Source organism: Hyalella azteca, unplaced genomic scaffold, assembly GCF_000764305.2.
Source record: "Hyalella azteca isolate HAZT.00-mixed unplaced genomic scaffold, Hazt_2.0.2 contig7253, whole genome shotgun sequence".
Taxonomy (NCBI): Eukaryota; Metazoa; Arthropoda; class Malacostraca; order Amphipoda; family Hyalellidae; genus Hyalella; species Hyalella azteca.
Window position 1 is genome coordinate 521,820 of NW_025937381.1, and position 12,481 is coordinate 534,300.

A 12,481-nucleotide genomic window follows, 5' to 3' on the forward strand; every position below is an offset into this window, starting at 1 on the left:
TTTATTTCACCCTAAGTTAAGAATAAACGAAACCGTGCACAACATAAGATAATTTGAAAATATTAATCTTAATCAAAATATAATAATAATTCACAAACTTGCTGTCATCGCATGTTATGCAATCGCCCAGATTACAGGTGGAAATTCAACAAAATTAGCTCTAACCCTCTACCGCCGTATGTCACTCTCAGGGAACATAACTTTCAACCTAAATTATCCGTGAACTATCAAGTGTAGCAACCTGAGGACGTTTGTACGCAACAGAGAACATTTTAAAGTTGTACGTGGCGGCAACCATCAGTGCAAGGCATGTTGCGCTCACTAGAACCTATCCTTTTTGGGAAGTAGGCTTGTGACAATATTGCTCCGGTTACTCATGTCAGGCGGTAGAGGGTTAAGATGTTTTAATAATTTACGAGTGTCTGGTGGCCGGATTTGCGTGACCACAGAGCATTTGCAGTTGTGATACTCAGTCTCTCACCCAGCTGACATTATTGCCAACTCAATCATTGATCCAATTCAGATTGATCAGTGAATATCTGGCTTGTCTATGGTGTTATGTAATCGTTCTGGGTGGTCAGCGAGCCAGTGATGGTCGTGGCAACTACCTGTGGTCTGAGTGCCCTGAAAAACTAACCTATCGCCCCCCTCCCTAGTCGGCACAACCAGGATGGGCGGTTTCAACTGTCAGGTGAGACTGTCATTCGAACTTGGAGCAGTTTCTAGGAACCTATCCAAGTTCAGATGGCAGTAATAATTCCTAAGCAATTCTCACTTGACACAATAACAACGCGTAGACTTGCCCAACGCCTGCGTTCAGATGAGCGTTCTGGCGTAGACGAGGGCGGACGCGACGGTGGAAAGGGAGGGGAGTGAGAATGTGGGGAGGGAGGGCGAGGCGGCAAAGTGACGCACGACGTGCGTGAGCGGCACGCAGCGCACACCGACGCGCAGTGACACGGGCGCCCCGCGCTCCCCCAGTCCTGGCAGAGACTCGAATTCTACTTCGCCTGCAGAAACATACTTCATGAGAGTTAAATCAAGGATGTATATACACGTTTCTCATTTATTTCGAATTAATTAATTGTGTGAACAGTTGAAAATATTGATAAAATGTTGAAAGTATCACCTTATCATTTTTTTTCGCAGATGTTTTAAAGGAGCCTCAATTCAATTTAAATTCAATTCAGTATAATTCCATTACATTCAACTCAATTTAAATCTGATTATTATTCACTTTTCTTCAAAATCTATAGTAAAGTTTTCGCGCCACAATTTATAAATTTTTAATTCCTGGGGAATATTTATTAAACTTTAACAATCAGCATCAAATAAAGTACGTATTGACATATCTTTTTACCGCATTATTTAGTAATAAGTTGAATATATAAAGAATAAAAGGAAATGAGTCAAATGACTGACCGCGCAGCGCAGAGGGGCGCAGCAGGCGCAGGCAGGGCGCGAAGACAGGGTTGTGGTGCAGCAGCCAAGCTGCGCCGCGCAGCACCTCCCGCACCACCACCAGCACCACGCGCACCTGCTCAGTCAACGTCAGCATTATTTATTAAACATTACTCGCCTGCTATTCAAATCAAAGTATTTATGCAAAAATATTATGACTGACTCGCAGATTTGAACCCTGTAACTTACTGTTTGGATCAAAGGATATATGAAGAAATATTCCTGTTAACTCTCAGATGTGAAACATAGTGTGAACAGTGAAGCATAATGCAACAGTGAAAATAAAACCGAGATTAAGAAAATGATTCATTAATGGTCTAAAAATTTAAACTGTTTGCATTGCATTCATTAAATATTTCAAGTTATTAAAAAAATAGATGATTTACTAATGAATAATATTCGTGTCAGCGCTTTTGCTTCAACATTTTTTTCAATTTTCTAAATAATTTTCAATTCTACAATCATCATAACGGTTGCAGCAGCAATACTTTCTTTTCTCTCAATATCTTTCGATTCTCAAGGTAAATTTTTTCTCTATATAACGTTTTATTCTCTAAAAAACCTCATTTTCTGAATAATGTTGACTTTCGCTGCCTGACCGACAGGAAGACGACGTAGTAGACGGTGGTCGTGGGCAGCAGGAAGAGCACCAGCGTGAAGATGATGGCGCTCAGGACCCGGGACAACGGGGCTCGTGACGTGTCCCCACAGGGAGGACGGATTGCCCCGCTTGGCTGGTGGATAGGGGACGGCTGACAGTGGAGGGAGTCCACCCTCAACTTCAGAGGATTCCATTTGTTGCCTCTGAACGCCCGCCACTGAGATCCCAGCAGTGAAATTTGCACCATGTGCAGCCTGTAGAGTCACGTTTTGTTGCAATCCATACAGGTATCCATAAAACTAGTTTTTCTCAGTAAAATGCAAAGTACATTGAATTTATGACATAAATAAATAAATTCAAGCCTTTACGAAAAATATATTTCAAAATTTATCATGGTCAATAGGTTGAAATAATCAATTTGTTACCGTATGACTAATTTCTAAACCATATGACTCGTTCTATTTCTATAGAACGCGATTAAATTCATAAGAATCCTTTTTCGTGAGAAAAACTATATGACTCCTCAAATTATATTCTTAAAAATGAAATAGAAACCACCCTCCAATGTTGCTAAAATGAAACTCAATTCTATGTATCGCTCGAGTGATAAAAGAACTCTCACTAAATACAACTGAAATAGCCCTAGAACAATCTTTTATGATTATCAGAGCAACAATCAATGTATTCTTTTTAATGAAACCCTCCGAAGCTCGAACAAATTAAACTGTACCTACATACCTACATAGAGATTAGATTAATCAGCTATATAATGAAAAAATCTTTTTCGAATGATCGGCATTTTGTTGCTGGTGAATAGATGAGAGTTTCAAGTAAACGTGAACTGATAAGCACCTAGCGGCATAGACGTAGAAGCAGTGTAGGTGCAGGGCTGCCAGCTGCAGGAGGTCAGACAGCAAAGCAAGCTGAACGGTGGCACCCAGAGGTCCTGACCACACCAACGCCCAACACAGCGCCCTTACAGCACCTCCCGCTACCTCTGCTCAGTGACGTCTCGTTCCATTATAATCATCATCCAAAGCTTTCATTAACTGAACACATGCAACTCTAATAACTTTCTATAGATGATCGATGAAATCTAATTTTATATATAAATAGAAGAAACTTGCAACCTTCATCTTCTGAACTAAGTGTACTTTTATTTTAATCATTCAATGACTTCCCTGCCTCCCCCCCACAACCTCATCCTCTCCCCCTCGATCCCTCCTCCTCCTCCTCCGCCCCTCGTGCCGCCTTTCCCTCCTCTCTTCTCTTCGCCTCTCCCCCACTCCCCTCCGCCCCCTCCAGTTCCTCCAGTTTATATATACCTACCTACATACGCGTTGTAAGTTTCATCATCTGCACCAAGCAAAATATAATTTTAGTTGTTCAACATTTTTATTATGTACCTAGGTATGCGTTGCAGGTTTCATCTATAGGAACTTTATAGCCTTATCTTCAAATGCTTATAAAACAAAATTTAAATATTTGCAAAAATATTTTCTATAAAAGTAAGCATAAATTTGAATATTTACATCAATACAAAAGAGTTAAAAGACATAAGCAACACATAGGCATCTTTTAATTCTGAAACTCATCCTACAAGAATCCAATAAAATTTCTTCACACTGGACAAGTGTTACAATATTGGAGCTTGTAGTTACACACATAACATTTAACAGAAATGACATATCCCAAAGAAAAAATGTCAACAATAAACTCTGTGTCAAATAAAACACATCAGATGAATAATTACCAACAGCCGAGCTACATTAGTGGACTGGCGAATTGAAAATTCAAATTTAAATTTATTTTCAGCAGTCAAAGACCCACCAAGATAAAGCATCCACAAGCCAACGTGGTAGGAGAAGAAGGTGGCGAGCGCCACTGAGAGCGGCTGGTTGAGTTTCAGTCCTGCTGGCGCTCCCTTCAACCAAGTGAGGAGCTGTAGCACGGCGCTGCTCACGCCCTTATGGCAGAAATTATTTTTATGAATGGAAACAGCATATCATCCATAATTTATTGGCATATGAATTTTTCTGTTTAGAGGATCATTTGAATGCGCGATTATATCAGCAAAAATCTATACTGACTTTACTAAATTATAATATACACACTGCTTATTGAAACCTCAACACGAATACATTGGAACCCCACCTTTTGAATGTGCCGCCTTGAGAATAAACCGTCAATTCATAAAAAATATGTTACGCTATACGACCGCGCTTTGCGGTACGACTCTGGGCACTCAACAAAGTATTACCGACATGCAGGTTGTCGACTTTGCCTATGCGGAGGGCTGAAATAAAAATACAATCTCTGCAATCTTGGGTAAAAATGTGCTTTATTAGGCCCCCCAAAATTAAAGTAATCCAGTTTCAGCCTATTCTAATTGCAGTATATACATGTACGTACGAGATGACTTTTGGGGAGGTCCAACATGGATTGGAGTTTTTTCAATGAATTTCAACGGGAAGAGTAAGTTCGCTTCACAAACCGTTTTCCAGTACGAATTTAGTTCTCAGGGTGGAGTTCCACTATAGACCTATCATGACTAACCTGAGCCATGGAGAGGAACCAGTCGTATATGATATCGGCGCTGCCAACATTCTGGATCCACAACAGAAGAGAGATGCCCAAAGCAGCATCCACAAGTACAACAAAAAAGAGTCGCAGCAGCACTAAGCTGTCACTTGTCGCAGTGGCAGGCATACAGCTCCAATCTATGGAATTACTGCATCCATAAACTGGGCATGCTTTACAACTGAAAGGTTCTTTCAAATAACGATGTGAGTCTTGAGCACTATCACAACTGGGTGCGTTCTTATTGAGGGAGGTGGAATGAGACTGGTATCCTTTTTTATCACAACGAGCTTGATTATTTCTTTTCAGGGAATGTTTTGGGGTGCATTGGCATAAGCAACTTGGGAAAAATTGTCCAATTTTTGATGACATTTGTTCATTTATTCTTTGCATTTCATTCAGTTGAGTCACTCGAACATGAAGTTGTGTTAAAGTTGCTGACTGGAAGTCAAAAATTCGTTGGAAGAAACTTTGGATTTTGATGCAGCATTGAGGAAAGAACAACAAAACTTTCATTAAATAAATTATACTCCCTAGACACAGGTAATAAAAAGTAGAAAATGTTGAAGACTTTTGTTCTTTCTGGGCTTCATGTTTGACTTTAGAGATGAAAAATGAAAGAGATGTATTCGTTGTATCACTTCCATACTTGTTGCACAGCAGACGAGCTTCTAGGATCTCTTCAGAACAGTAAAAAATTACATTTACATTCTTCAAGCTCAAAGCTTGTCCATTGATGAGCACTTTGCTAACTTGGAGGAATGAGTCTGATTTAAATAAAAGCCAGAAAACATATTTAATCCCATCTGATTCATTGTCAATGGAAGACTGATCACTGAATACAGATGGTGAAATGTCACTTCTAACAGGCAACTTGGTATTTTTAGCAGCTGTATAAGTATTATTATCAGAATTGAAGCAATTTTCACATGCAATCTCCCCTAGTATTGTCAGAGGAGAACTCTGGTCTTGGGTGCTGGTGTTGTCACAAGCACTGACCACCAGAGTGTGCTGCACCTCTTGACTGCCTGCCTGCTCTGCAAGAAATAAAATATATTTCATATTTTAGACACAAATATCAAGCTAACAACATTAAATTTATACTTAAACTATCACCATTTTGCTGGAAAATAAGAAAAATTATTGTTAATAATAGCATTTACTGATAAGCAAGCATTGACAGCATTGAATACTGAACAAAGATATTGAGAAAATATTGAAAATATAAGGAAATATAAATAACTTTTATACCAATCATGTAATAGCTAGCATATATTGATATTCTTACCAGAATTTATTGTGCAGTGGTACCCATAAATGGGTAATTTCTGTTTAAAACTCTTAGAAATTATTAGCAGAGAGTCTGGTACAAAAACATTCACATATACAAAAGGGGAATCCATAAGGACATTTCTTGGAAGCTCTAAGTAAGAAGAATATCTCTGTATAAGAAACAAGTAAGCAGAAAGCTATTTCAAAAATATGTACCGTATTAGTATAATTTGCTATAATTATGAGCAATCATCTGGAAGGCTTTCAAGGCAAGTGCATTTTATTCATTGAGTTTTATTCTCTTCATTTTTTATGTAAAAATATGACGTAGGTAAATAAATAAATCTGATATTTGAATTTTAATTACTAAACATTTTAATGGACTGTTTATCTTAAATTTCCAAGGTTTCCCAACTATAATAATACAGCAAATGGAATCCAAATAATATTCAGCTGATTAAACTAAAATACTAGATACTGTACATTAAATTTTGACTTTCATCATCTAGATTCTAGAAAATAGTCTTTTTTGCGCTTTTCCTCATTTATGGGAAAAATGCCCCATTGTGCTTGTCATGTCCCTCTGTCTGTCCATGACTGCACGTTTTTGTTGATGAGAAAATGCGCTCTCTGTCACTCAATGCATATGCAATGAGTACTGAGTTATATTTTTTTCATTTCTTTACACATAAATTTTGAGGTTTAACTCTTTCACGGGAGAGTTACCAAATAAAGTCACTTGATATTGCCTCACAAAGAGACCCACTATGGTTTCCTTTTTGTGTCTGACTCTGAGGTTTCCTGATCATGCCTCAGTTCATCACTAATTATCTGACCATCATTCCATCCATAGCATCTCCACTTATCAAGCCTGAAAACTAAAATATGAGCACAGAGCATTTAAAGGTTTTTAACTTGAATGTTGAAACTTACGCTCTTTCCACATTTTTTTAAAATACAAAAGAATCAATATATTTTTAATTATTTAATGTTATTGAATTTAATTAAATTAAATTTTCACATTATTAATTTTTTCATCTGCATAAACTGAATTTTAAAAATAAACAAAATATTTTGTGTAGTGGCTGCATTTAATAGATTCTTCAAGTGCAATTTAAACTTCCAATAAGCACAATTTTTTTAAATGCTTACAAATAAAAGTAGGGTAAATGCACCATATTCCAACACTGTGGGTAATTCCGACACCCCTTAACCTTTTCCTTTATATCGAGCTCGGTCTCAGATCCACGCATGCGTAGATGGTTGAAATTGTGATGTCATACTATTGAGCGCAATAAGGAAAACACTAGGTCTAATGGAAAATGTTAAGATCCACAGAGCAAAAGTCCAAGTCAGAGCTAGTGAGAACATCGAAACACGTATGAAAGTTGATAGTTGACCTTGTTTTACTAAATAGTGATAAACTGTTTGTGTAGAAAGAATATTATGGTTTGAGGCTTTAAAAATAAATTTGTGAATATATTAGGACTCCTTTAAGTATACTTGTATTTGCTGATTTTAAATGGTAAATAAATTAATAGATGATTGATTTAAGAGACAGTTTTAGACACACAAAAACTAATTCCGACACAGGGTGTTGGAATTACGAATTACGATTTTGAAGCACTGTTAGAATTAGTCTCACAATATGCTGCATTTAGTTGTTGTCGTTGTTGGTTCCGGGAGGGGAGGCTCTGGTGGCGGGCGGGGGGCCAGAACCGGAAGAGGGGGGAGGTGGGCGAAGGCAGGGAGGGTGGCCAGGAAAGCCGATGCCTCCACGGGGCTGTTCCACAGTGAGGAGACGCTGAGAGGCGTGGGGAAGGCGGGGCAGACGAAGAGGTGCTGAACGGATTGGAGGGGATCCCCACAGTCCGGGCAGGCGGAGCTACGGGAGCGTCCGATCGGGAACTGCAGTATCCCGAGCGGAGCTGGGATAACGCTGAGCGGTAGGGGCGAGGGAGTGAAGTCTCCACTGAAGCAATCGGCGGTGGCGGGGCAGCAAGGACAGCGTTTGTGGCGGCAGTCGCCGCCACGCGGGAGGTAATCTCCCTGCGGAGAGAGCGCTTGGCTTCTCCGTATGTCCCGGCAGGCAGGATACCATTTGTCAAGAGTGGTGTGACAAGATGGCCAAACCTCGACTGGATCGAGGCTTTCATAGGGCGGTCACCCAGAGGGGCAGAAACCATGCGAAAGGAGGCGTGGGAGGGCTGGAGGGCGCTGGCGAGGAACTTGGCGCAGGCCAGGTCCAGGTGCTCGGGCAAAGGGAGGACGCCGGTCTCCTGATGCAGATGGGAGATCGGGGCCATTTTAAGCCAGTGGCTAGTCTCAGTGTGGTATTCTGTATAGTCTGCAGGCTGGCAACTGCTGTACGGGAGGCAACAGGGTACCAGATGGGGGCCGCGTAATTGAGAATTGGGCGTGTGATGGCACGGTAGGTGGCGACTATGTCCTCCTTGGAGAAGCCCCAGTTGGTGCCAGCAAGGGCTTTTAATATGCGGAGAGAACCCGTCGCTTTCGTGGCTATGGCTCTTGCATGAGGGGAAAAAGTGAAGTGTGTATCCCAGGTGACGCCTAGGATTTTGGGGGTTTTGTCCAGTGGGATGATGCCGTTGCAGATGGTGGCAGCTGGGTGGTAACGGGTTTGGTGCGTATCTGGGGTGAAGAGCGTGACCGAGGACTTGCCAGGAGCCATGGCCAGTTTCTTGACTGCCGACCAGTCAGCGACGTTACGAAGGAGCGAGGCAAGCTCGGCCTCTGCAGCGTCGAGTCTTGGGGACGACACGAAGATGGTAAGGTCGTCCGCGTATGAGGCAATATTGGGGGTAGGCACTGGGATGTCGGAAATGAAGTGATTAAAGAGGGCTGGCGAGATCACCGAGCCCTGGGGAACGCCTGAGTGGATGGCTCTGAAAGGCGATTGGGTCCTGAGATAGAGGCAAGATGCCTGCCTGCCTCGGAGGTAGCAGCACAGCCAGCGGACCAGGTTGTGATTTAGGTCCGAGGCCGCGATCATGCTTAGGAGGAGGGGGCGGTCGACACTGTCGAATGCCTTCGAGAGGTCGACCGCCGCGGCAACTGTGCGGGCTGGGGGGCGCCGCGAGTTAAAGCCCGTCGTGATCTGGTGCGCGAGCGGGAGGAGGGCGGTGACAGTGGAGTGTCCCGGCTTGAAACCATGTTGCGAGGGGACGGTAGTGAGAGAACCCGAGATGTAAGGGAGCACAAGTCGCTCTAGGATCTTGGCTGCAGGGCAGAGGAGGAAGATAGGGCGGTATGAAGAGCCCTGGTTACCGGGTTTGCCTGGTTTGAGTATTGGAATAATTATTGAATTTTTCCAAATGGATGGAATAGAGGCTGTGACGACGGAGATATTAAAAATGCGGGTGAGGAATTAGATACCGCGTGGTCCGAGGTGCTTAAAATGCAGGACCGTGAGCCCGTCCGGGCCTCGAGCGGAGGAGTTCTTGGCAGCCGCGATGGCGAGCTTCACCTTGTCGGGTGTGAACGGGGAGAAGTCTCTGTCAAGGGGATGTTCCGCCCGGATTCTACGTATAAGGCGGCGGGTGGAGGGGCTCTGGGAGTGGGGGGCAAGCGAAATTAATAACTTGCAGAAGGCAGAGGAGATCTTGCGCTGAGATGAGAGGGTATTCAAACCAAATTGGGTTGGCTGATTGGGGGGAGGACGGTTACACTTTCCTGCTAGGGAACGTAGGAGATTCCAGTGCTTGGACTGGTTCGTGCGCCTGCAGCACAACGCAAGGTGTGTTCGCCATGTGTTTCTGGCGTGGGCCTGAATGGAAATACTAATTTCCAAGTTGAGATCTGGGAGCCGGGGGTCTGTTGGATCACGTGCCCTGATGTCATCCCGTTGCTCAATGAGCAACCGGGTGCCAGGGTTGACCAAGGGGGAGAAATCCTGGCGGAAGCCGGCAGGGATATGCTGTCTGGCTGCAGCAATCAAGATTTCCCTCAAGGTCGACTCACCGCCACACGAGGTGGGGGGAGGGACCGTCTGGAGCCGCTTCAATGGCTGCCGTGTAGGCGGGCCAGTCAGCTTTTTTGAAGTTGACGTATGAGCGGGCAGCTCGGGGGGTCGAAGAGTCGACGGAGGAAGGGAGGTGAATCAGAATGGGCAGGTGGTCCAAATTAAGGGCGACTTGAGGGGTCCAGGAGGTGTCGAGTAGAAGGTGATCGCTGATGATTGCGAGGTCCGGAGAGGAGGGTGGGCCGTGTAAGGGGCAGCGGGTATGGGAATCCTCATTGAGGAAGGCAAGGGAGGAACTGGCGATGAGATCGTCGACTACGGCTCCACGCGCTGCGGCTCTCTGGTCGTCCGTGTGGGAGAACCAGGAAGGATGATGGGCGTTAAAGTCACCAACTATCAGACAGTCGCCCGGTAAGGAGACTATGTCCGACAGTTCTGGGGAATATCCCGCGGGGCAGGAGGAGGCCGGTGGGATATAAACATTGATGATGCAGAGAGGGGAACCATTAACAGGAATGGAGATTGCCATAGCCTCCATGGTGGTGTCGCCATGTAGGAGGGGAGAGATGTCTTGCCCGGTAGGGGATGGGACAGACCGTCTGCACGTACGGCAGATCCAATCTTTGGTGTAGAGTCTAATGTAGCGCAGGCCGGAGCATCGCTTATGGATATAGGCACTGCACCAGAATGAATGTCCACTCCACGTGACTGGGAGGGAGCAGACCGAGCAGGGGGGGTGCGGGCCAGGGTTGGGGTGTATACCCTGGGTCAGGAGAAAAAGAACGAGCAGGAAGAAGAGATGGGAGGAGAGCAGGGCACAAGGAGCCCCTAGAAAGATACCTAGGCGGCCAAAGATGTGGGTAGGGGGAAGAGGAGGCCGAGGTTCCCCTGCCCTTAGCAGAAAAAGTGAAGGAGCCTCCGTCCGGTAGCGATCTGGGCGGGGGGGCCTCTGCTGTTTGGCCTGGCCCACGCGAATGCCGGGTAGCCGGCAAACGCGCAGGCCAGGGTACCCCCACGACGTAAACGAGGCAGAGATTGGGGGCGCTGCATTTAGTCACACAGTGTTGGAATTCAGCAATTTTGTAGATTTGAATTTCAAAGGCTTTTAAATGAATATGGCAACAGTTTGCTACATTTCATCATTGCTGGCGCATAGTGTGGTGTTCTGAGAGTGACGTAGGGTAAACACACCATATTCCAACACTTTAAGGATGTAGCAAGAAAATAATGGCTGTAAAAAGATAACCATATGCGCAACTCAAGTTGTGATTGGTTTACGTCACTCTCAAAACACCACACTACACACTAGCAATGATGAAATGTCACAAACTGTTGCCATATTTATTTAAAAGCCTTTAGAATTCAAATCTACAAAATCGCTGAATTCTGACGCTGTGTGTGACTTAATTTGGCATATTGTGGGACTAATTCAGACAACACTTCAAAACCGTAATTCGTAATTCCAATGCCCTGTGTGAGCTGTATTAGAATACGACACAGCTTGGAACGAGCTGTGCATGTCTAATTCCGAGCAGTATCAGAATTAGTTTTTATGTGTCTAAAACCATATTTTAACTTAATCATCTATTAATTTATTTACCACTTAAAATCAGCAAATACAAGTATACTTAATGGATTCCTAATATATTCACAGACCTAGGTATTTAAAAGTCTCAAACAATAATATTCTTTCTACACAAACAGTTTATCACTATTTGGTAGAGCAAGGTAAACTATCCCCTTTGACTTGTTTTTCGATGTTCTCACTGGGTGACATGGACTTTTGCTCTGAGTTTCTTAACATTTTCCCGCCAAACCTAGTGTTTTGCGGAAATCTGGCATGCAACAGTATGATGTCATCATGTCACTATTTCAACCATCTACGCATGCGTGGAACTAAGATAAAGCTTAATATAAAGGAAAAAGTTGAGAAGTATCAGAATTACCTACAATGTTGGAATATGGTGCCTTCACCCTAAACACCAATCACAATCAGAACTCTAGTTGCGGATGCAGTGATCTATTTATAGCCATTTATTTCTTGCTATGCCTTAATGTGTCGGAATATGGTGTGTTTACCCTATTGTATAATACTCCTTACTTTCTTGAATTGGTTACTGAAATTTCAATTTCTGGATATTTCAATGCTTGCCTGTGAAAGGGTTAATATAATATTTTTCAAAGATTCAAATATGTTGTCAGTATTTAATTTGCTTTCCCAGACTAGGTATGTATGTAGATATTTTTTCACAGTTTACTTGCTTGGCTGCCACACTGACCAAGTAAGGTGCGGACTGTGCGGCATAGTGGCAAACCAGTAATTTTTTAGAATCAGTTCATTTTCAATTTTCTAATTTACTCAAATTTTAAGCCAATATCTTATGTACGGTAGGATGATACTGGTATCTATGATCCTTTTCTGGTCTACTTATAGCTAGGACTTAAAATTGAACTTGAAGGAGAGTCTAAAAAACTCTCTGATTTGCCACTATGCTGTGCGGTCTGTTTCAAATGAAAAAAATTTGGAACCAGACAGGTTTCAAATTGAATTGAATTTGAATAAGTGATTGGTTCTCCTTCTTTCA

General features: G+C 43.1%; 1 protein-coding gene across 2 annotated transcripts; it reads right to left on the reverse strand.

Moving 5' to 3' along the window:
• Positions 1 to 370: 370 nt before the first annotated feature.
• LOC108664280 (phosphatidylinositol N-acetylglucosaminyltransferase subunit Q) lies at positions 371 to 6,192 on the reverse strand. 2 transcript variants are annotated; one of them, XM_018150847.2, is made up of 7 exons: positions 5,931 to 6,192; positions 4,619 to 5,674; positions 3,893 to 4,028; positions 2,915 to 3,059; positions 2,061 to 2,316; positions 1,423 to 1,537; positions 371 to 1,010 (listed from the first exon to the last, which is right to left on the reverse strand). In XM_018150847.2, the coding sequence occupies exons 2-7, from the start codon at positions 5,156 to 5,158 to the stop codon at positions 817 to 819; spliced, it is 1,386 nt and encodes a 461-aa protein (XP_018006336.1). In that variant the 5' UTR covers positions 5,159 to 5,674; positions 5,931 to 6,192; the 3' UTR covers positions 371 to 816. The 2 variants fall into 2 exon arrangements, with proteins under 2 accessions (XP_018006336.1, XP_018006335.1); XM_018150846.2 differs by having other exon boundaries at positions 4,619 to 5,679.
• Positions 6,193 to 12,481: the final 6,289 nt, after the last annotated feature.

Coding starts and splice junctions, on each gene's coding strand:
- LOC108664280 (XM_018150846.2), bottom strand. CDS start 6,045: ATGGATTCCCCTTTTGTATATGTGAATGTTTTTGTACCAGACTCTCTG. Junction 5,680..5,930: donor CCACTGCACAATAAATTCTG/GTAAGAATATCA, acceptor TATTTCTTGCAG/AGCAGGCAGGCAGTCAAGAG. Junction 1,011..1,422: donor GCGCCCCTCTGCGCTGCGCG/GTCAGTCATTTG, acceptor ATGTTTCTGCAG/GCGAAGTAGAATTCGAGTCT.